Below are 24951 nucleotides of genomic sequence, written 5' to 3' on the forward strand. Positions count from 1 at the left end.
ATTTAAAAAAGTTCTCTTTTATCAAAAAAATATGAATCAAGTTCATTCTTCATTTTCCTTTATACTGCTTGCTTACTTGGTTAATGGGAGTATTGATGTGGTTTTTTTCAAATGGTCTTTAAATTTTTACAGAGATCGACTTCTCAATCTGATGTAAAAGATCAAAATTCTCCCTGGATCAATCTCTAATTATCATTTTATGTTTTGTTTTGTTTTTCTTTTGTTGGAAATGGAAAATATTGTAGCTTTCGATGATTCCTGTTGGTTTTTTATTTTTTTCAAGAGATTTTTTTATCTTCGAAGATTTCTGTTTGTACCAAGCTTTAGGGATAGGTGCTAGCAAATTTGACACATACATTGGAAGCTTATGATAACCAAAAACTTAGGTAAGTGGAGTATCAGATTCTCATTGAATTCAAACATTTTGTCAATGCAATCAAGGGTTTTAATTAAGGAATTTAATGTGGTGCACTTAAGGTACAATATCTAAATTTTATCTGATGACTACTATTTGACCACGTCTTGTCGAGAGTAGATGTCACTTTAGTCGTAATTTGTATTTGATTTAAATGTTACTCTTATTGTTAAAATTTTGATGGAAGTTACTTACGTGCCATTGAAATTAGCTCACATATAATTTTTTCTTGAATTATATGTCATTACAGCTAACAAGGATGCGTCTATTAGATCTTTTGCTTGAAGGCTTCCCATTGATAGGACTTAGGAGGGCATGGCCATGGAATATAAGATTTTATCTTGATGTTAGTGATTGGGAACTAGAGTCAGTTGATTCTCTGTTTGATGATTATGTTCTAAATTTCCAAATCAATGAGGGTCCCAATCGAATGAAGCAGACGTTAACTAGTCATGGTCAATTTGATGTTTGCTCAATGTCTATATTATAATATTAGTATGTACATGATTTAGTTCCTTTCCTGCAAAAAAAAATTACAAGATAAAAATGAAGGCAAGCCGACCTTTCATAAATCCTTGAAGGATTGAGTACAGGAAAGAATTTGGTTTTTTCTTGGTTTTGTGGATGTTCTTAGAGTCATCTTTTGGTCTGGATTTTTTTTAAGTGTTTTGTTCTGTGGATGCTGATTTTTGCTTTTGTCAGCTCCTCCTAACAACTTGTCTGGCCTCAAGAATGGGATAGAAAAATTTCAGTATGAAGATAGATACACCGGACACCTTGCAAGATCTTAGATCGTCCTATTTTTGGAAAAAAGAAGACCTAATAATGTCCTGGTAATAAAAATATATCAGGTCTCCTTTTTTGCTGCCGGCAATCTAGCCAAGGAGGTGGAACCCTATGGTAGTGGAGGTGGAAGAGCAACGGGGGAGAAAGAGAGAGCAGAGAGAAACATACAACTTTTTTGGATTTAAAGATAAGTATGGAATGTCATAAATAAAGGATAATAAATAAAATCAATTAGAATATTAATATCAATTAAAGTCTTTTTTTTACCATTAGATCTGCTTAAATTTGATGGTTTAAAAAATGTGTAACTCTTTAGAGTTACATCAAGTGTACGTTTGGTACACTGTAATGATTATTATATGAGAATAGAAATTAATATTACAAGAAATACATTAAGTTGGAATGTAATAAGTGTTACTATTCATTAGTTTGGTGACCATTTAAAAATAAAATTCTGAATATGCATCCACAATTTAGTAGAGTATAAAAAGAAGGTTTAATTAAATAATTTTTAAGTCAAATTTCCTTAAATAAACTTATTTTAGGGTGTTCAAAATAGAGCTAATAATTAATAAGAAGAAAAATTTATTTTCTTTTCTTTTGAAGATGTGACAACTGATAGTTTTTTAAGAAATTTTTTTAAAAAGTTATTATATAAGGTAAATGAATATATATTCAGTACTTTTAATAAGAAATAGTTATTCCTCATTTTGAAGAATAACTATTCATAAGGAATAACTATTCATTGTAATAAAAACATAATCAAACAACCGAATAGTTATGTCATAGGAATATCTATTATATTATAATATCTATTATAGTCTACCAAATGTACCTTAATTGTAACTTCAACACACACACATATATATATATGTAGCCAAAATAAATGTACAAGGACAGGTTGAAATTTGAAATTACCGCCAATGTACCCAACCAAAAACATATTTTAGTCAATTGACTAAAAAAATTAAATTAAAAAAAGCCAAAATGTAAAAACATCTCCTTGAGTTTGTGTCGGTTGCAAAAACAACTTATGAGGTTTATAAGTCCTTCAGATTTCCTTATCAACCAAATGGACCCTTGAAACTAACTTCATTCGCTTTTATGGATGGAAAATCGCATTATCATATTAAAAAGATGCATCATTTGATTCACACTTCTAGCTATATGATAGGTTCGTGATTTTTCTATCTATAAAAGTTAACAGAAGTTTTGACAAATATTTGAAATCTCAAAGAGTTGTAACAAAGAATTGAAACTTCGAATGATGTTTTTGTAACTGACCCAAACTTGGGAGGTTTTTTTTTTTTTTTTTTGGCATTTAGACCCCCCAAAAAAGAGTCTCTTCTTAAAAAACACAAAATAGATAAAGGTTTTTCATAAAGACTATTGCTTTTAACTAAAGGCTTTTTTTTACCTCGCTAGAATTGACTAAAGATTAAAGAAAGGTTACAAACGGGTGCAGATTACTTATTCTTTTAAAAAAGATAAAGAAAAGTGGTTCCTGAGTTTGCAAAAGGAGTAACAACAATTAATTTCCACAATTGTAAAATATTATTTGTGCTTAAGGGACAAATGATCAACTGCAAAAGAATTAGCTAAACGGTGTCACGGGATAAGATGACATTCAGATCGAATGATGGTAGAGAATCAACAAAGACCATTGTTGATGGGTGTTGTTGGACGGAGGGGGCTTCCATGAGGCGAAGGAAGAAGAGGTAACCTTTAGGATGGCCATTGGTCACGTTGGGACTGATCGGGGGTAAAGAAAACAAGTTGTGCCTTAGCCCCTCAGTCATCCTTTAGCAACTCATGGTTGAGGTCATCATAACTCAACCATACAAAGTGGTTGATAATTAGCTGAAACTAACGTTTTCATTATAAATACTCTAAACACATGTTTTTAGTTCACTTTTTTAAAAATTGTTTTCGCGTTGTTTTGAAAAAAGAAACCCCAATAGTATTAGCAAATGGACCCTAACATATTTGAATCTCATTTTGATGAAACATAAACATAATGATGCTCAACTAAAGCCTCTAATAAAACAAGAATAAAACTAGAGATACAAACTATTTTACAAATAGCTGATGTCGTAAGTGATTATTTATTTATTTTTTTTTTTTTGAGGAGATGGTAAGTAATTATTAATAAATGAAAAAGTGATATTAATAGTAGACCTAAATGAAAACTAATAAGAGATTAACAACATCAATATTTTGTAAAAATATTGTAAAATAGTTTGTAACTATATCATTACTCATAAAACAAAAAGGGAGAGAGAAAAGAGTGAGCATATTGCTCTTAACATTGCCACACAGATTTGACCAACATTTAAAACATATTCGCAACAAAAAAAACAACATTTTAGCAATACTCTTGAGTGGAAAATTATTGAATACTGTGAGAGTACCATAAATACATACTTCTCTCTTTCACATAAATTGTAAATCTCATAATGAATTTAATTAGTGAAATTCACTATTTTTTTGTTATGAATAGTGGGATCCAATATTTTGTGAGAGAAAGGAGTATATATTTATGTTATGGCGGTGCTACCCATGTCTCATATTTGACTTCCGGGAGGAAGACATCAGTTAGAACGGTCTTTGAGTATAGAGAAGCCTTCAATATCTTCGCTCCCTAGCAACATACCACATAAATCAATGAGCAAAATAATGATTAATTACATTTAGAATTGGGAAATACCGAAATCTTTACTTTGAAATTAACACGTTTCAAAGGCAGACGGAGAAAGAACATTTTCCAAAGTAAGAGAAATGACACTCACACGGTATGTCAGTTTTTTGTTTTGTTATCCCCTTTTCAAAGACTAATAACAGGTGACATTAAGGGGAAAGAGAGGGGGATGCAATATTTTACTTTACAATATGAGATTAGAGTTAAATGATAGCATTTGAAATGAGAATTAGTGACCTCTGAAAATTTAAGTTGTTGGAGGCAGACATAATGAAATATTGAGGTGCATAAACTTGGGATTGAGACGGATCAGCGATCAATTCCAAAAATTTCGTCTCTTTCTTATACGAATATCATTGTTTAGAAATTAGGACTCTGTAATAGAACAACTAAATCTCAGTTTAAGCATCTTATTTTGCAGTTAACTTTCACTATAATGAAAGGACAGAAACTAAAAGTAACGGACTAAAATGCACAGAAAGCAAAAGAATGATCACATAACATACCTCATCCATGCCCAAATTGACAACTTTCTCCTCTAGAGCCCCAAATTCCTGGACATTGAACTTGTTAAGCAGAGTGATAGTAGAGATGGTTGACATGGGTTTCACCACTAGATCATCCATCACCATGTATGTAACCAGCCCTTTCACGTACCCTCTCTCAGTACTTGCGCTTGGAGTTGGTGGGTCTACCATATTTTTCTCGCGGTTCATAACATTTCCGCACGAAGGACAGATTGCGCTTAAGTTATAAGCCAGATATGAGTCACAGGCGCCGCTTGTTCTAGCACAACTAAACAATTTCATGAATGTCGATGATGATTCAATGTTTTGCAATAGAAGAGGGAGTCCAGTACCACCATCACCAGAGATGTGTACTTCGGGCTTCAGGAAAGTGTCTTTGCTCACGCCTGGTTGAAGGTAAATACTGCCTAGATTTTCAATGCTCTCGTAAATATTGCCGAAGCTGCCCTGTATTCCTTGCTTTTCGAAGAGCGGAACGAAGTTCCGATGGGTAGGGCCAGACTGTGAAAGAGGAAATCGATGAATTCCTTTCCCGCTTCAGCAAAAAGCACTCTTTGGCTCTCTCTGTCTATCAGAAGTTTCAAACTCACATTGGTTTCTTCCATGGACTCTCTCCTGCTTTTTTTTTTTCATCATAAGTTTTTGGTACAAACGAAACACCTCATAGCTCTCATGTAAATTAGTACATGTTGCTTGGAAAGTCAATAGTCTCCTGATGAACCACAGTTCACTGTCGGCCACAGATTGAAGACTTTGAAAAGTTATGAATATTGTTAATTTTTTTTTTCACCCATTTGAGGCTGAAAACTATTATATGCTTTTGTTTGTCATATGCTTTTATACTTATATTGTATGTGTTTTATTTTTTCAGCAACTAATTTGTGATTTTGTTTAATTGCCAAATTTCACAATGATAGTTTGTCACAATTATCTGCACAAAATCTTAATACTAATTCAAAGGAATTAGAGCATTCCGAATCATTTTGTGCAATTTTTTTGGGTCTATTTTAGTATAAAAATACACTTCTTATTTTTAAATTTTTATTCACTTTTCAAAATTTTCTTTATCAGATTATTTATTTTATATAACATTTACTTAAATATCAACTTTTTTAATTGTCACTCTTAATTTCTTCACATACAACAATCAATATTCACTTTTTTTCCTTCATCTTCGACATATAAAAAAAATAAAAAATTAAATGCATAATAAATAATGTCAGTATCAATTTACATAGTTACTATAACAATTATGTTTTTTTTTTTTTTTTACACCAAGTACAACTTTGCATGTCATGATGTAGATGAATTTTGGACTTAAGTGGTTAAAATGTTGTACTTTTTTATTAGGGTTGTGTTAACGGGCACCTTACAATGCCCGTTAATTAACAACCACTTTTGTGCAGCTTTTTGTCTATTTTTTTGTAGTTTTTTGTCATTTTTAACAAATTTATAATAGATTTTTATTCTTTTTGACAATTCTTTTAATAAATTTTTGCACTTTTGACAACCCTTTTAACAAGCACTGTGCGGTACTTGTTAACATTTTTCTTTTTATTATTCAAACAAGTCTTATTAACAAATGCCCTTAAAATTTTTATCAATTAACTATTTTTATGAAAAATATAAATAATTGTAATAATTTTTAAAAATATTTTCTATACATAATTTCCATTCAAAGAATGATGCGTCATGACTTAACACACATCATTATGACATTGAAAGTTGTGCTCTTTAACTTTTCTCTTTTCTTTGTTTTGATGGAGAAGTTATTCTATTTTTCTGTTGCATGTTTCTTCTCCCTCACATGAGAGTGGATCCCACAGTGTGAGGGTTTTGATGGAGAAGTTATTCTATATTTCTGTTGCATGTTTCTTCTCCCTCACATGAGGGTGGATCCCATAGTATAGGGTCCACCCTCATGTGAGGGAGAAAAAACATACAACAGAAATAGGGTGAATTTTTTTGTCTCTATGGTGCGTGAAACTTTACTGTTGTTTTAGTGGCCTTGCTCCCACTCCTCTAGCGCGAAAGCTTTCCTGTGCTATCTAAACTTGTGAAAATGTTTGTTACCATTATTTATTGTGCACCAGCTTTATTAGGTGATTAATGTTAGGAATACATAAAATGACATAATTTATGTTACAAATTGTCCACGTAGGCAGATATGATAGTAGGTCTATGTAAATATATACTTTTATAATTCATAACTTGCCTCAGGAGAATCTCTTTGTTCACGCCTGGTTGAAGGTAAATACTACCTAAATTTTCAATGCTCTCGAAAATATTCCCAAAGCTGCCCTGCATTCCTTGCTTTTCGAAAAGTGGAATGAGAGTTCCGACGGGTAGGACCAGAATTTGAAAGAGGAAATCGATGAATTCCTTGCCCGCTTCAGCAAAAAGCACTCGTTGGCTCTCTCTGTCTATCATAAGTTTCAAACTCACGTTGGTTTCATCCATGGACTCTAGCTTCTTCTTCTTCTTCTTTTTTTATTTTTTGGGGACAGACGATACACTGGATAGCTCAATGAGCTCATGTAAATCAGAACATGGCTTGAAAGTCAAGAGTCTCCTACGGTTCATTGTCGGCCACTGATTGAGGGACTTGAAAAAGTTATGAATATTGTAAAAAAGTTCCCCGGGGTGGTAGAATAGTTTGAATAATTTTATTTGTAGTTTTTTTTAAATATGTGTAGGTGAAAAAGTTGTGAAAATGTGAATAATATTGTTTAAAATGTAAAAATTGAGTTTGAGATGGTAGAACAAACAACCCAAATGTTTTGGTGTGTCGTGGCAATTGCTGCTACAAGAATAGTGAGAGAAAAAAATATATATATATATATCTTTTTTTTTTTTTTTTTTTTTTTTCTTTTTTTTCTTTTTTTTTTTTTTTTCTGTCACATACTCTTGTATGCAATGATTGATACATATAAATATACAGATAAACCTTTACCCAAAAAAAAAAAAAAATACAACCTCCTTCCAAACAAGCACTTATTCTTTTTTTTTTTTTTTCTTTTCTTTTCTTTCAAAAGTTGTAAGCTTTTTCTTTTTTAATTTCTTTTTTGTTTTTTTAATCAAGTTGTAAGCCTTCCTAGTCTCTTCTTTTCTTTTCTTTTTCTTTTTTTTTTTCTTTTTTTTTGATTGAGAAGGGTAAGCCTTCTAGTCTAAAAGCAAAGAAAGCAATTTTCTAAGCTTTTCTCCAAAAAGAAGAAAAAGAAAAAGAAGCAATCATCAAGAGGTTTTACCTTTCTAAACAAAATATGAAGTCTCTTTCCTTTTAAGCCTTTTAATAAGGCTAATAAGAGTAATGTTAGGATCACATAAAATGCATAATATAATTTGTGTCACAACTCACTTATGTGGCAAGTTATGAATTATAAAAGTATATNAAAAAAAAAAAAAAAAAACAACAACAACAACAACAACAACATCTTGGCAATGGCATTGGACTCTTGCACTTATTTCTCATATTTGACTTCTTGTTTCACCATCGGGAGGAAGACATCAGTTAGAACATTCTTGGAATACAGAGAAGCCTTGAGCAATTTTACCCCCTAACAACAAACCACATAAATTAAGGAACACAATAATTAATAATTATATTTAGATCAGTGAAATATCACGTCTTCACTTTGAAATAGGCACATTCCAAAAGCAAATAGATTTTCAGAAAAGAAATAAAACAAAACATGTATGTACCAACTAGAAATTGGGACATGAAATAGCTAAAACTAATAACTCAATTTGAGTATTATTTTGCAACAGCTTTCACCATTAACGTACTCAGGGAAAGTAAAAGAAGAAAGTAATAAAATAGAAGTAATGGATTCATTCACAGAAAGCAAAAGAATGAGTGACATAACATACCTCATCCATGCCAAAATTGACCACTTTCTCCTCAAGAGCCCTTATTCCCTTGACATTAAACTTGTTAATTAGCAGAGTGATACTAGAGATGGTGGACATAAGTTTCACCTCTAGATCATCCATCACCATGTATGTAACCAGCCCTTTCACGTACCCTCCCTCAGTACATGAGGAACTCGTTTTCGTTGCGCTTGGACTTGGTCGGTCTACCATATGTTGCTCGCAGTTCATAACCTGGGAACATGAAGGACAGATTGCTCTAATGTCATAAGCTACATATGGGTCACATCTCTGCTGACATTTTGACACCTATAAATTTCTGATCTCGAAGATGATGATGATGGTGATGATTCAACGTCTTGAAATAGGGAAGGGGAGTTTTTTTTTTTTTTGCAAATTAGGTTTTAAATGTTAGTCGTAAAGGGTAGTACTCTTGCTCTTCTCACTCTCTTTACTGGAAGCTTAGTTTGAAGCAGCATTATGTTTCATTAAAAAAAAAAAATTGTAAGTTTTTGTTAATCATTATTGAGATTGCTTGCTATCACTGAGTTATGATGACCTTAATAATGAGGTGTTTCAACACATGTTTGCACAACACATATAGTTATTTGATATATCTACCATCAAATCAATTTGGGTACTATAATATGCCACATTTTAATAGTTGATAACGTTGCATTGTACGCTACATTTGTTTTGAAATAAATATTTTTAAACAAAAAATATTTTATGTGTAAATCATTTTCAGTATAATATTTTTAAGTGTTTGGCCAATGACTTGATCATCAGAATCGGCGGCTAGAACAGTGGCTCCAACTACCGAACTGATAGTGACCACTGTTGAAATGGTGTCTCCGATGACCAAATCGTCAACATTTTCAGTCAAGTTTTTAGTAATCCAACACAAAATATGTTATCTCTCCAAAGAATAATTAATTCATTATGTGACTTATTTCTTAGTGCAACCATATGATTAAATTTAATGGGAAAATTACACTTTACTCCCTTAAACTATGTTCTATTTTATACCTACTCCCTTAAATTATGAGAATGCAAGCTTCCCCCTAAATTGTTACCTTGTAACACTTGCCCATGGAAGAAAACCCTTCTCATACATGGAAGAAAAAGAAAAGCAAAGAGATTAGTCACAATCAGGACTTTTCCAAGTTTGAACTGATACAAAATCAAAGAGTAATGTTATGTTCACAACATTTTCATAACAAATTTTAGATGGCAAATTGTTACTATTCTAATTTGAGTTTACCACAATATTTTTTTACCCACCAATAATAACTAGTAACTATATCCATTGTCACAAAGTTTGATGAATTTTCTTGGTTTGAATATAAATTTTTCCTAATACATAAGTTTTTTTTTTTAAAATATAAATATAGTCTATTGCTTTATTTGCTTCTTGACATAGAATTGATTGCCATGGCTTTCCTGAACTCTCAAGTGGGCCTGAAATCACGCTAGGCAAAAAGACACCAATAAAAATAATTTGGGTGAAGGAGTCGAAATTGCATGAAATTTGATAGGCTAAAGAGAAATGGTCTTCTGAGTAATAATCATTGTTTTGCAGCGAGGTGTACCTTGATTTTGGAAAATTCCTTCATTTAGCCTCTGAAAACCATGATTTTGCCTTTTTAGTAATTTTTTTTTTCCCATATTACCTTTTTGCTCAATAGTCAGAATATGTTTTGCTTGTTTTGGAACGACCCTTAAGGTCAATAATTTATGATTTTGTATTTAACTTAATTTTACCATTATTGGTAAAATCGGTATTTTGCCACCTAATCTCGTAATTAGTGTGAATTAGGGTTTTAGACGTTTTCTAATCGTTCTAGGGTTTTACTTTTTTAATATTTATATGTTTTGTAGCTTCCAAAAACAAATTAGATTATTATCAATAAAAATACAGAGTTTTCTCAAACTTTTTTTTAGTGGATTCCAGTTTATTACCTTGTAGATTCAAGAAACTCTTCATGGATTCAAGATTTACTATCAATAGTTAATAATTTAATTTATGTTCCATCAAGAAAATATTGTGTGTTCTTTTTTCAAATTTCTACGACATCACCTCTTGAATGCATGAAAATTTTTTCCTCTTTCTTTTTTATCTTTACAAAGGAAAAAGAAAGGTTTCGGAATTTGTGAAACCCTTCTTGTACATGGAAGAAAAAGAAAAGCAAAGAGATTTATTCACAAATTCACAATCAGTACTTTTCCTAGTCCTCAACCTGTGACTGACAATGAATCGTGGCTCACCAATAGTAAGATTTTTTCACTATTCCTCTTTTTTTATTCAAGGATCTTAGCCCGTACCATAGTTGATGAAAACCCGGGATTTCTTGAGTTCTAAGTATAGTCCGCTAAGCAACACGAACATAAGCTGTCCAGTCAGTGTTTTCAAAAAAGAGATTTACTAGCTTGTGTACTTGTCCTTAAAAGCATAAATTAGCGTAAACCAAATTTTTTATAAAAAAACGAAATAGTGATTAATTTTTTTGATAATTTTTTCAATTATTTATAAATTTTTTTTCAAAATAAATAGTTAATGTATGCTTAAGGTCACCCATTAAGTAGACCCTTCCCAAAAAAACCAAGGTCAGACAGAGTCCGAAACCAATGTGAATTTGAAACTTCTAACAGACACAGAAAACCAGAGTACTTTATGCAGAAGCGGGCAAAGATTTCATCGACTTCCTCTTTCACATTCTAGTCCTTCCGGTTGGATCTTACATTCCGCATCTCAAAAAGCAAGAAATGGTTGGCAGCTTCCATAACTTTTTCCGAAAGCATTGAAAATTTGAGTAGTGCTTACCTTAAACCAAATGTGAAGAAAGAGACTATCCTAAACCCCAAAGTACACATCTCTGATGGTACTGGTGGTGGTGTCCCTCGCCTATTACCAAACATTGAATCATCCTCATCCACTAAATTCTACCGGTGTTCTAATTCCAACCGAAACTGTGATAAATATGTGGCTTATGATTTCAGCTCAATCTGTTCTCAGAAAGAATTGAGAACAGAACATAAAATTATTATGCAATTAAGGGATGTGGTATTCGTTGGGGGGAAAATTCTAATCCCTCCTTAATGTGTATATGTGAATTAAACTATATAACTACCAAGTAATATAGCCTAGCAATATTATGAAAAAAAAAAAAAAAAATCGGCAAGCACCACATAAACACAACTACAAAAGAACACCAAATCTTTCATAAAAAACCGTCCGGTGTAGAGGGAAAAAACCATGGGACAGTTCCAAAAAATATCCACTATGAAATAGAGATTATAACTATTAAGTTTATGCTAAACTTGAGTCCACAATAAATTGGATATACAACAAATAATTCTCAAAAAGTAAATACAATCTCACCACAAAGCCAGTAGTAAAATCTTCCATTGAATACTCCAACTCTCCATGATTGTAGTATTCAAAAACTCCATGAGAACTCTACCAATTTATCTTTCTTTGTCTGTAACTTGAGCAAAAAAAAATGTCTCATTTTCTTTTTTACTCTCTCACACTTTCACTGTGTTTCTCTCAATCTCTTCGTTCGGATTGCACCACTCAAGCCGAGGCTCTCTCTTTTTCTGTGTCTTGCTCTCTTTGGAACTCACACAAAAATGGCCGAAAATAGCTCTCTTGCTTCAGCTCTTCTCTCAAGGCCGAATGGCCCCAGCAATTTTTTTTTTTTTTTTTTCCAGCTTGTCCGACACACTTAAGTCGAGCCTCATTAAGAGACATGGCTTCCTTGAAGACTTTTGGAGGCAAGCTCATAAGTCAGCTTTGACAAGGCATGTGGGCTGGACCCAGACGGTGCTCTGCACCCAACAGTATTGAAAAGTTAAGGGCATACGTATTTTTTGCTTTCCAGATGAACGGTAGTATTGAAAATTTAAGTGCTACTTACCTTCAACCAAACGTGACCAAAGAGAGTCGCTTGAAGCACAAAGTATACATCTTTGAAACTGGTGATGTCCCTCTCCTATTGCCAAACATTGAATCATAACCAAAATCCAGGAAATTTTATAGGTGTAATAGTAGTAATAGTAGCTACGGCTCCAACAACAATTGTAATCCATACATGTCTACTGACAACAGAGCAATCTATCCTTTGTGCCACGGTTCTATGAACTGCAATGTAAGTTTGGATTTTAATTTCTCCCAAAGTTGGAACGAGAAGTCAGTATTGAAATTTAATTTCTAGGTGCCAAATTTGTATAGGATTGCCAAAACTTTGTTATTTTGTTGCGAAGAAGTTTTAAATGTCAGTTAAATCTGGTGTTGCATGATATATAACTTTCTTGAAACCTTAGGTTGTTTTTTCCTTGGAAAAATATTTTTTAAGCTTGAATCTGCTTTAGTCCTTAAATTTAAAAAGTTCTCGTTTATTAAAAAATTTCAATCAAGTCCGTTCTTCAACTTCCTTCACACAGTAATGCTTGCTGACTTGGTAAATGGAGTATTGATGTGATTTCTTTTACCTGGTCTTTAAAAATTTGGTAGAGAGATCGATCTCTTAATCTAAAAATTCTCTCTCCATCAATCTTTCATTATCTTTTATGGGTTTTTTTTTTTTTTTTTTTTTTTGGAAATGGAAAATTACTGTAGCTTTTGAAGATTCATGTTGGTTATTTTTTCATATATATATATATATATATATATATTATACCTTTGATGATTTTTATATGTATAAACCAAGCTATAGGAATAGGTGCTAGTAAATTTAATAAATATGTTGAAAGCTAGGTGAAAATTTTCGTTGTGGGGGTCAAAACTCAAGTAGTTCAAGAACCCGGGTGTACAAAATGACTACTATTTGGCCACATCTTGTCATTTCTAGGTGTCACTTTAGTTCATTTAATTTGTATTTGATTTCAATGTTACTCTTACTGTTAAATTTAAATGGAATTTGCTTACATGGCATAGAAATTAGTTCACACATTAATTTACCTAATTTGGACAATTTTACTTGATGGCATGGTGTCATTTTATCTAAGTTTGTGCCACATCAACCCTCAAGGACTAACCCAACCCACTAGCTAATTTTGAATGGAAGAAAAGTAAGGAGAAGGAGGTGACAAATGACAAAGTGTTCGCACAATTTCGAGTTGAGGGACCTCAAGGGGGGAAATTACACTTTATAATCCTAAACTATACCCTTATTACCCTTTGCATTCTAAATTTTTCAAATGCAAATTTTGCACCATAAATTATAACTCTTGTTACATTTTGCACTCCGACGTTAAATTTACTGTTAATTTGGATGGAAATTCAAAGTTTAGGGTGTAAAGTATAACTAAGAGTATAGTTTATGATAGTAAAGTGCAATTTCTTCTTTGTTTTTAAGGGATTGAGAAGGGAGTAATTGGGTTTTTTTACATGATATTATATTTTTTCATCCTAGTTAACGACGAACTTAACGTCGAGGTGCAAAGCGTTACAAGGGTCATAGTTTATGATGCAAAATGCACATTCAAAATGTTTAGGATGCAAAGTGTAATATACAGTATAATTTAGAATGATGAATTGTAATTCTCCTAGATTTCAAGTCATGTAATTGGGTTTATGCAATGGCTTTGGAATGGACTAGAAATTTTGATGGTTTAAGGGTCTATGATTCTCATAGGTGAATGGGCCCTATGGAAATGGTGACTGCTTTGGATTGCTTCAATGGGTTTTCAAGTTTCAGAGATTGGGTAAGCTTGATTGTTAATGGAGATGAATGTGTGGGAAGACAGTAATTACTACGAGTGTCCATGTCTTATTATCTTCATTTTTACGTGGATGTGAGACACGTAATATTTATTTGATTTTATATATTACATTTTTTATATTTAAATAAAAATGTAAAGAAATTGAACCCGCAGGATGCAAGTCAATGGTCATGCTAATGATCTTGCCATTACTCATTGGGATCCCATTAGGATTTTTGAGTCTTGAGTCCGGATATGGTGGAGATATTAAGATCTTTGCCAAATCTAGTGGAGATTTGAGATTTTTGTCAAAGGGCAATGATTGATAATGATGGTGCAATCAAGTGACACTGACAAGCCCAAACCCAAAAAAGATAAAGTAGCCATATGATGGATTTTAGTGGCAGGGAGAGAGAGAATTAAGTCTGAATTGATACAAAATCAAAGAGTAATGTTATGTTTATAACATTTTTATGAAAAATGTTATGTTTGAGCTCACTATAGATTATATTTTTACCCACAATAATAGCTAATGATTTTGTTGGTTTGAATATAAATATTTTCCTCATATAATTTTTTTTTTTTTTTTGGAGAAACCATATTTTCCTCATACATATATACAGACTATTTATTTGCCTCGTGACACAGGAAAGCTTTTTTCTCTTTTTTTTTTTTTTTTTTTTTTATAATATATTTTTCGCTAAAATTGACTGAACGATTTTTTTTTTTTTTCTTGCTTATAAATTGACTGAAAGATTGAGGCTTACAAAAGGGTATGTGCTGACTATTACTTTATCTTTACAAAAGAAAAAGAAAGGTTTCGGNATCTATTACTCATTGGGATCCCATTAGGATTTTTGAGTCTTGAGTCCGGATATGGTGGAGATATTAAGATCTTTGCCAAATCTAGTGGAGATTTTGAGATTTTTGTCAAAGGGCAATGATTGATAATGATGGTGCAATCAAGTGACACTGACAAAGCCCAAACCCAAAAAAGATAAAGTAGCCATATGATGGATTTTAGTGGCAGGAGAGAGAGAGAATTAAGTCTGAATTGATACAAAATCAAAGAGTAATGTTATGTTTATAACATTTTTATGACAAATGTTATGTTTGAGCTCACTATAGATTATATTTTTACCCACCAATAATAGCTAATGAATTTTGTTGGTTTGAATATAAATATTTTCCTCATATAATTTTTTTTTTTTTTTTGAGAAACCATATTTTCCTCATACATATATACAGACTATTTATTTGCCTCGTGACTACAGGAAAGCTTTTTTCTCTTTTTTTTTTTTTTTTTATAATATATTTTTCGCTAAAATTGACTGAACGATTTTTTTTTTTTTTCTTGCTTATAAATTGACTGAAAGATTGAGGCTTACAAAAGGGTATGTGCTGACTATTACTTTATCTTTACAAAAGAAAAAGAAAGGTTTCGGAATTTGCGAAACCCTTCTTGTACATGGAAGAAAAAGAAAAGCAAACAGATTTATTCACAAATTCACAATCAGCACTTTTCCTAGACCTCAACCTGTGACTGACAATGAACCGTGGTTCACCAATAGTCAGATTTTTTCAGTATTCCTCTTTTTTTTTTTTTTTTTTATTCAAGGATCTCAGCCCGTACCATAGCTAATCATAACCCGGGATTTCTTAATACGGTCCGCCAAGCAACATGAACATAAGCTGTCCAGTCAGTGTATTCGAAAAAAACAAAGGTTAGACAGAGTCCATGGAAGAAACCAAAGTGAGTTTGAAACTTCTAATAGACAGAGAAAACCAAAGAGTACTTTATGCAGAAGCGGGCAAGGATTTCATCGACTTCCTCTTTCACATTCTGGTCCTTCCGGTCGGTTCTTACATGCCGCTTCTCAAAAAGCCAGAAATGGTGGGAAGCTTCCATAACATTTATGAGAGCATTGAAAATTTGAGTAGTTCTTACCTTAAACCATACGCGAAGAAAGAGACTATCCTAAACCCCAAAGTACAAATCTATGATAGTACTGCTGGTAGTGTCCCTCGCCTATTACCAAACATTGAATCATCCATATAAACTAAATTCTACCGGTGTTCTAGTGATTACAGCCGAGACTGTGGTAAATATGTGGCCTATGATTTAAGCTCAATCTGTCCTTCGTGCAAGCTTGCTATGAGCAGAGAGTTACGTTTCGTAGACCAACCAAGCGCAACAAATAGGGAGTCCTCCAGTGAGGGAGGCTACGTGAAAGGCCTGGTTTCATACATGGTGATGGATGATCTGGAGATTAAACCCATGTCCATTATCTCTAGTACTATCACTCTGCTTAACACTTTCAATGTCAAGGAAATAGGGGCTCTTGAGGAGAAAGTTGTCAATTTGGGCATGGATGAGGCATGCAATTAATTCTATTTTCTTTGTTTCTTCTTTTATTACTTTCCGTTCTAAACCATGACATTAAGAGACAAACGAAATTTTGAGTTAATGTTTCGTGATGTCTACTGTGAACTACTTAATTATCAAAGGGTCTTTAATTCTAGCTGGTACATGCATCAATGGGCGGAGCCACCTGGCCCCCCCCCCCCCCCCCCCCCCCCAAAAATGTTCAATTGTTTTTTATAGTTAGGTAAAAATAGACCCTAAAGAATTTTTGTCAGATTTGGCCTCTTCAAATGAAACTGATTGGCCCCCTCAAGTCTCCTTGATTCATCAAATTTATTCAATTATGTTGACCTTTTGTTAGTCTTTCTTCATCTCTCCTCCCCCAACATGCTTTCACACAAGCCCAACTTGTATAATTTTTACTATTGGGCTGTAGCTTCCTTTTATAGAAGGTTATTACTTCACCTTTTCAATTTGTATTTTCCTTCTACCTCATCGTTCACGGTAAAAGTGTTTCTTAATCTCTCTACTCCTCCATTTCTTCTTCTCCTTTTTCATTTCTATTTTACATCAAATTCTATTCATTTTATCTAAGTTCAATTTCTATTTCTATTTATTTATATTATGGTTGATCATTTTTTTTTCCTCTTATTTATTAATCCAATTGATAGTCTAATTCATTATTTATATTTAGTATTTCATGCTAACAAACAAAAGCAACCATATTTAAGTAAGCTTTGGTATGACAAACACATCTAATACTAGATTAGATGCATAAATTTTAATTTTATTTGAAAAAGCTCATACACATGCCAAAACTAAAAAATTTGTCTGTGTTTGACAAATTTGTCCAGTAATGAGTGGATCACACACACACACACACACACACACACACACATATATATATATATATATCTTGTTAATCAATATGATCATTTAGTCTTGGCTGGGCCCCCCAAAGGAAAATTTCTAGCTCCGCCCCTGTGCATCATGCATGTTTTGTGTGTCAATTCTCATTTGATCTTAACTTATTATAGTTTAATTTATATTGAAATATTAAATATTTCATCGCCTCTGTTTTTCCCCTTAACACCCATTCATCTAAAAAAATAAAGACTTTTTTTTTCTATGTTGAATTTTCAGTTTGAAATATGTCTATTTCGAAGTAGAGATTTAATATTTCGAAGTAGAGATTTAATATTTCAAAGATCTAAATATAATTAATAATTATTTTGCTCCTTAATTTATGTGTTTTATTGCTAGGGTGTGAAATTGCTCAATACTTCTCTACAGTCGAAGACTGTTCTGACTAATGCTTTTCTCCCGAGAATGGAAGTTGAAATAGGAAGTCAAATGGCAACCTAAGTGCATGACAAGAATTCTGTGGCATTGCAAAATCATGTTATTTTTATTATTATTGTTGTTGCAAATATGTTTTAAATGTTAGTTACTATTAGTCATATTTTGTGTGGCATGTAAAGGGTAATATGCTCTCTTTCTCTCTCTCAGAGTTAAGCAACATTATGTTTCATCAAAATGAGAGCAATGTAAGTATACGTAAGTTTCTGTTAGTTATTACTTCTTTGATATCATTTTATGATTACCTCAACAATGAGGTGCTGGAAGATGACTAAGGACGGGAGGAGTGGCTCAGCTAGAAATTTATTTTTAAGCAGAGCTAAGTTAAATAATAGACTTGGAAAATGGATACAAGGCACAACTTGTTTACCTAATGTTGAACAAACATCACAAATTTTCCTTGAACAGAGAGACCGTTAAAAATTGACATGCAAAAAGTTTAGGAAGCAGAAAAATACTAGCAAAAACCATTTGAGCTAATGATGAAATCATGTGAAACTTGGTGACATGAATGGAAACGTTGTCATGAGAATTAAAACTCATCACCTTATGGCCAAGCGCTATGCTGTATTTTGAGGAAAGTCCTTCGTTTCGGCATTTAGTTAGTCAATTTTGCTATTTAAGGAATTTTAATTTTGTTATAACTTCCAATTTAGGATGTCTCCTAGGAAACCATAGGATTTGATTTTGTAATTTTCTCAAAATTTTCTTTTTTGGTAAATTTTTATATATTTTTAGCCTAATTTCATACTAAACACAAATTAGGGTTTTTTAGGCGATCCTGGCCGCTATAGGAATACGTGAGGGTTAATTTTCTATGTTTTCTTTTTATATTTAAACATATTATATCCTCTTGGGAAATTCAATTTTTGATCAATAATATTTTTAGAGAGTGTTTTCACATTTATTTTTTGGTGAATTTTAGAATTCTCCTTTTGAATTCAAACAATCCCTTGTAAATTCAAGACTTATCATCTTGAAGCATATGTATTTTGATTCTGTTTCTTAACTTTTCCTCCACAGGTTGCAAAGTTTGGTTGAATTGTAGTCATTGGTTTGCCTATTACTTATTCGAAAATTGCTGATAAAGCATTTTGGTAGCTTTTCAAAGGGAACAAAGTTTAGTTACAAAATTAGTTGTAGTCTTACGCAACAAATTTACTTAAAATATTTTTATTAGAGGTGAATTTTGACAAATCTATCATTAGATTACATCTTTTTCTTATATTTTCCATGCTTACAAAATTTCAAGAAAATTAGAGATCAATAGCTATGACATCAATAAATTTTTTAAATTGCAAATTTTTGTAATTTAAAATTATGCACAAAATATAAGCTTATAAATCATATTGTAAATAATATCTGATTGATACAAAATCTAATATGTGTATTAAGAGCGTAAAAAACATACAATTCAACGGTTAGATTTTCAAAATATGTTGTAATATTTATTGTATTGAGTGAGTTTATAGCCTTAAACTATAACCAATTTTATAACTAAACTTTATCATTTTAGAGGCCATATTCTAACTTTAGAGCGTTTATTAGATTTGGAACTACTAAAAAAAAAAAAAAGAAGCATTTTACATCAACAAAAAAAACCACTTTATTTATTTTACATAACCATTTTTACAACATGTTTTACATCTCATTTTTTATTTGCATTTTAACATATTAAAATAATATTATTTTATACACACAAGCGACAAAAGAAAAAAAAAATTGCAACCAAACCACAGAGAGAGAGAGAGAGAGAGAGAGAGAGAGAGGAATAAAAACATATAATTATTTTTTGTACATTTGGAGATAAGTATCATATATTAAGTTCTTCTATTACAAACAAAGTCACAACTTTTGTTCCAAAATGCTTATATGTGCTAGACTGTAATTGACTACATGTCAATAAATCTTCCATTTTTTCTCCACCAATCACAATTAATCATGTGAGGGAGTAGTAAAAGTTGTGACTAATAAGACAGAGGATGTAAAGAGGTTTCACAAAAAAAAAAAAAAAAAAAAAAGTTTATCAAAAGGCATGTGCACGTATTGGCAAATATTATTTTTGCCAACTTATTTTACTATTCAGTTTATTTTTGCTATTATTCATGAGTTCCACTACACTTTTTGGTACTATTCATGAGTCTCATTGTACTATTTCAGTTAATTTTTACCTTTATTTACATAACTTTCAGCAAAAAGTTTTCAGTTTCAACAAAATAAGCAAATTCCAAATGTACCCTGAATAATTAAAACAAAAATTGTAACTGGTATTAAAATTTTTGTTCACAATTCAAAGGCAAGAGTCATAAAACCATGATTGTTGCGACTGTCCATAGACTCGCTTTACTAAATTCTTCTCGTAATAAGAGTACTAGCATTTGGGAATGCAAAAAAAAAAAAAAAAAACTATTTTGCATTCTCAAACATTATATTTATTTTACCAATTCATTTTACAACTTACTTTATATTTTAATTTTAATTTTTAAATACAACTCAATAAAATAATATAAATTTCCTAATAAAATAATAAAAAGTATTCTTATTTTACTCTTTCCTCCTATTATCTTTTTCTCTTTACACGCAATCACTATATTAAATATTACTTTTTTTCTTTACAACCTATGAATAGTAAAATTACATATATACAAATTTTTTAAGAATACAAACCCAAATAAAGTGAGTTTTTACTGTCTTAAGTTATAAAATAAGAACCGAAGAGTATTTACGCATACTAGTGCTCAAAAGAAAGAAAAGCAAATTAGTCGCAAGCAGTACTATTCCAAGTCCTCAATATGTGTTCGCCAAGCTCGTGCTCCAAAGAAAGAAAAGCATATTAGGCTGTGTTTGTTTTGACTTCAAACTACTTCCGGAAAACCATTTCCGTAAAATTTGGGTGTTTGGCTGCTTAGGAAAATTCGGTCAACGGAAAATAATTTCACCTTTGACCGAAAATAACCCCTCCCCAGGCGGAAATCCATTTCACCTTTTATTTTCCCTTAAACCAATTTCCGGAAAAGAGAGCTCTCTCACACAGCAACTCTCCAAGCTCTCTCACACAGCAACTCTCTCTCACACAGCAACACAGCAACTCTCCAAGCTCTCTCACACAGCTCACACAGACCAGCGAACCGACGAACCGACGAAACAACCCAGACTAGCAACCGCCGGCGACGTTCGACCCACGAACCGACAAACCCAGCAACCCACGAACCGACGAACCCAGAGCAACCCACAAACCTCGATCTCGTCGCCGACCCATCGCCTTCGACCCAGAGCAACCCACGAACCGACGAACCCAGCAACCCACGAACCTCAATCTCGTCGCCGACCCATCGCCTTCGACCCAGAGCAACCCACGAACCGACGAACCCAGAGCAACCCACGAACCTCGATCTCGTCGCCGACCCAGACCCGTCGCCTCCACACTCTCTCTTCCTCGGTCTCTTCGTTTTTTTTTTTTTTTTTTTTTTTTTTTTTAATTTGATTGTTGTTGTTGTTTTTTTTTTTTTGGATGAACTGATTATTGTTTTGTGTTGTTGTTGTTGTTGTTGTTGTTGCCGGAATTTGCTGCCGGAAATTGTTGTTGAATTGGATGCGATGTTGAAATTTTTTGTAATAATGTGAAAAATTTTCCGGAAAATAGCATTTTAGAATACATCCAAACACATGAAAATATTTTTCACAACAATTTTCATAATTCAACCAAACACTTTAAAAATATTTTCCTTTTCCGGAAAATAGCATTTCCAGAAAATATGTATTTTCCGGAGAACGTTTTACACGAAACAAACACAGCCTTAGTTACAATCAGTACTTTTCCAAGTCCTCAATATGTGTTCGACAAGTCCCATCCCAAAAAAAAAAAAAAAGAAGAAGAAGTGTTAGCCAAGCAACATGTTAGAGTATATCTAATAGATTTTCTAAAGTCAACTATGGAGAGCAAACACATAAAAAAACCCCTCAACAATCTTTCCATTTTTATTACTATTTTTTTTTAAAGATTTGCTATAGTAACTCTTCAATTACTGTAACTCCTCTAAACAATATCCTTCCTTAAAATATTACTCAGATGAATAAATTTTTTTTTCTCTTTCCTCCCTTTCTCTTTCTTCCTCATTCTCTTTCTTTGTTCTTTATCTCAAGAGCTACAAAACGTAAAATGCAATCTAAATATGAAAATAATTTTTCTCATAAACCAAATGAAATAAAAAAAAAAAGGAAAAAAAAAGGGAGAAAAGAGAGAGACCTATTCATGAGTAAGAGAATTAATTTACTCTCAATAATCACAACCGATTAAAATATTTAATTTTCACTCAATATGTACAACGGTAACAACAGAACCATTCTTGATTTTTTCTCTCAAACATCTCTAAACTCAGGCTCAATCAAACATTCACAATGACTACAAAACAAAACAATCATTTCTCTTAAATATCTCTAAACTCAAGCATAATCAAAATACAAACTCAAAAACACAATCATAAAATTAATCAAATCATAACAATAAAAGCAAAAAAAAAAAAAAAAAAAAGAAAAGAAAAGAAAAGAAAAGGGACAGAAGCCATCTGACCCACGGTGGAGCAAGCAAGCAACCCACAGTGGAGCAAAAAAGAGCCAACGCCTGCTTGTGTCCTTTGATCAACGGTGGTGCAAGCTATCGTTTGTTCTTAATTTCTTAGTTTCTTATCATTGTAAAGAGTGTTCTAGAATCAAGTAGGAATAGAAAAAGTAAAAAAAAGAAAAAGAAAAAAGAGAGAGCTAGAGAAAGAAAGAGAGAGCTAGAGAAAGTGAAAGTGAGACCTGGCATTATCTAGAAAAAGAAAAAGGAGGGTAGATAAAGATGGGAGTGGGATAGGTGTGTGGTGGAGAAAAAACCAAGAGAAAAAAAGAAAAAGAAATGTATGGATGTAAATAAATTTGGAAAAATAATATAAAAAATAAAAAATGACGATTAAGAAATGATATCACAATATTTTCACAATAAATTTTAAGTAATAGATTATTATTAGCCAATATTGGTGAGTAAAAAAAAAAAAATTCAGTGGTGGGTTCAAATTAAAACTAATAATAACTTTCTACACAAGATTTTGATGTAATTTTTGTGAAAGTATTGCGAAAAATATAATTGTTGAGAATAAATATAAAAATAATAAATGATGATAAAAAAATAAATGAAAAAATAATATTTAAATGAAACAAAGAAAATAATAAAAAGTCTATTAAAAAGTGCATTTTGAAAAGTAAGTAGATAGTGTTCACTACCAAAATTTGAAGAACTGCTAAGCTGCTCTTACATTGTTACATGTACATAAGAATTCCAGTACTGTACAGATAAATATCATTTGTCCCAAAAACTAGTAAAAAACTAAAAAGAGCTGGACAGTGAGTTCATGGAAGAAACTAATTATGTGAGTTTGAAACTTTTGATAGATACAGAAAGAGAAAGAGTGCTTTTTGCAGAAGCGGGCAAGGAATTCATCGACTTCCTCCTTAGCATTCTGGCACTGCCGCTCGGAACAGGAATGGTGGGCAGCTTCGGAAACATTTACCACAGCATTGACAACTTAGGTACTGTTTATCTTCAACCAAACGTGAACAAGGAGACTCTCCTGAAACCCAAACTACACATCTCTGGTGGTGGTGGTGGTTCTGGAGTCCCACTCAAATCACCAGACTTTGCATCATCTGCGAAATCCAGGAAATTGTATAGGTGTTCTTTAGATTACAACAAATATCGCCCATTTTGTGTGGCTTGTAATCTACATGTGGCTTACGGCTTCAGTACCTGCCCTTCCTGCCGGGACCCTATGAACACAGAGCTAAATTTTGTAGACCCACCAAGCACTAAAGGAGGGTATGTGAAAGAAGTAGTTACATACATGGTGATGGATGATCTGGAGGTGAAACCCATGTGCACCACCTCTACTTTTACTCTGCTTAACAAGTTTAATGTCAAGGAATTGGGAGTTCTTGAGGAGAAAGTGGTCGATTTGGGCATGGATGAGGTATGTTAATTATATATGTCAGTCATTCTTTTGCTTTCTTTGAATGAATCCATTGCTTCTATTTTATTTATTACTTCTTTTACTCCCTTCTTTCATTATGGTGAAAATTATTGCAAAATAAGATGCTTAAAACTGGGTATGAATATATATGAAAGAAACGAAATTTGGAATTGATAGCTGATCTGTCCCAATCCCAAGTTCGTGTACCATTGTACCTCAATGTTTCATGATGTCTACCGCGAATCATCTAAGGGCCATTCATTCTAGCTGTTCCATACATGTTTTGTGTACCAGCTATCATTGAATATTTGTACGATTGCTATGGAATCAGTATGTTCAAATGCTTTCAATGAACTCTAATTTCATATTGAAAAAAATATAATATTGTATTCCCTTTCTTTCCCCTTAAGGCCACTCGTTCATCTAAACGAAATGAAAAGGAAACAGGAGATGACTGTCCTATTTCTTTTCTGAAGAAGGATTTCATCTATTTGCTTTTGAAATGTGCCTATTTCAATGTGAAGAAGTGATATTTTACTGATCTAAATATAGTTAATAATTATTTTGTTTCTTAATTTATTTGGTTTATTGCTAGGGTGTGAAATTGTTCAAGGCTTCTCTACAGTCTAAGAGTGTTCTAACTGATGTCTTTCTCCCGAAGTTGAAACAAGAAGTCAAATGGGAGACATGAGTGCAAGAGTTCTGTGCCATTGCCAAAACGTTTTTTTTCCCCTTTCCTTCTGGTTGCAATTTGGTTTTAAATGCTAGTCAATGTAAAGGGCAATGTGCTTGCTCTTCTCTCTCTATCTCCCTCTTAGTCTTTATTGGAAGCTTAGTTAAGCAACATTATGTTTCATCAAAATGTGTTGTAAGTTTCTGTTAATTATCACTGATATTGCTTGGTATCATTAATTTATGAGGACCATAAAAATGGCTTAGAGCATTGCAGTCTCTCAAGCCACATGGCATTATCATGTTAGCTTTGATACTATCATGTCACAACTTGACGTAGTGCTAGTGATATCTACACAAAAAATCATAATGACCAGTCAGAGTTACAAATATTGTGATCACTTATACCGTTAATATCTACTTATTAATAAACTTCTAATATGAGACTTAGTACACACGTGTACAATCTACACTCATATCCAATCCAATAACAATCCCGATAGAAACAGAAAGTGCTTTTTGCTGAAGCAGACAGAATTCATTGACTT

General features: G+C 32.4%; 1 protein-coding gene and 1 long non-coding RNA gene across 2 annotated transcripts; one reads left to right on the forward strand and one right to left on the reverse strand.

Annotated features, from left to right (window-relative positions):
- Positions 1–3474: 3474 nt before the first annotated feature.
- On the reverse strand, positions 3475–5202 carry LOC112000063 (uncharacterized). Its single transcript, XR_010626287.1, has 2 exons — positions 4406–5202; positions 3475–3842 (listed from the first exon to the last, which is right to left on the reverse strand). It is a non-coding gene; the product is annotated as an uncharacterized LOC112000063 (long non-coding RNA).
- A 17810-nt stretch (positions 5203–23012) lies between these two features.
- LOC112000072 (uncharacterized) lies at positions 23013–24667 on the forward strand. Its single transcript, XM_024032177.2, has 2 exons — positions 23013–23731; positions 24327–24667. The coding sequence occupies exons 1-2, from the start codon at positions 23117–23119 to the stop codon at positions 24420–24422; spliced, it is 711 nt and encodes a 236-aa protein (XP_023887945.1). The 5' UTR covers positions 23013–23116; the 3' UTR covers positions 24423–24667.
- Positions 24668–24951: the final 284 nt, after the last annotated feature.

This window comes from Quercus suber, unplaced genomic scaffold (assembly GCF_002906115.3).
Source record: "Quercus suber isolate HL8 unplaced genomic scaffold, Cork oak 2.0 scaffold_738, whole genome shotgun sequence".
Classification (NCBI taxonomy): Eukaryota; Viridiplantae; Streptophyta; class Magnoliopsida; order Fagales; family Fagaceae; genus Quercus; species Quercus suber.

Coding starts and splice junctions, on each gene's coding strand:
- LOC112000072 (XM_024032177.2), top strand. CDS start 23,117: ATGGAAGAAACTAATTATGTGAGTTTGAAACTTTTGATAGATACAGAA. Junction 23,732..24,326: donor TCGATTTGGGCATGGATGAG/GTATGTTAATTA, acceptor GTTTATTGCTAG/GGTGTGAAATTGTTCAAGGC.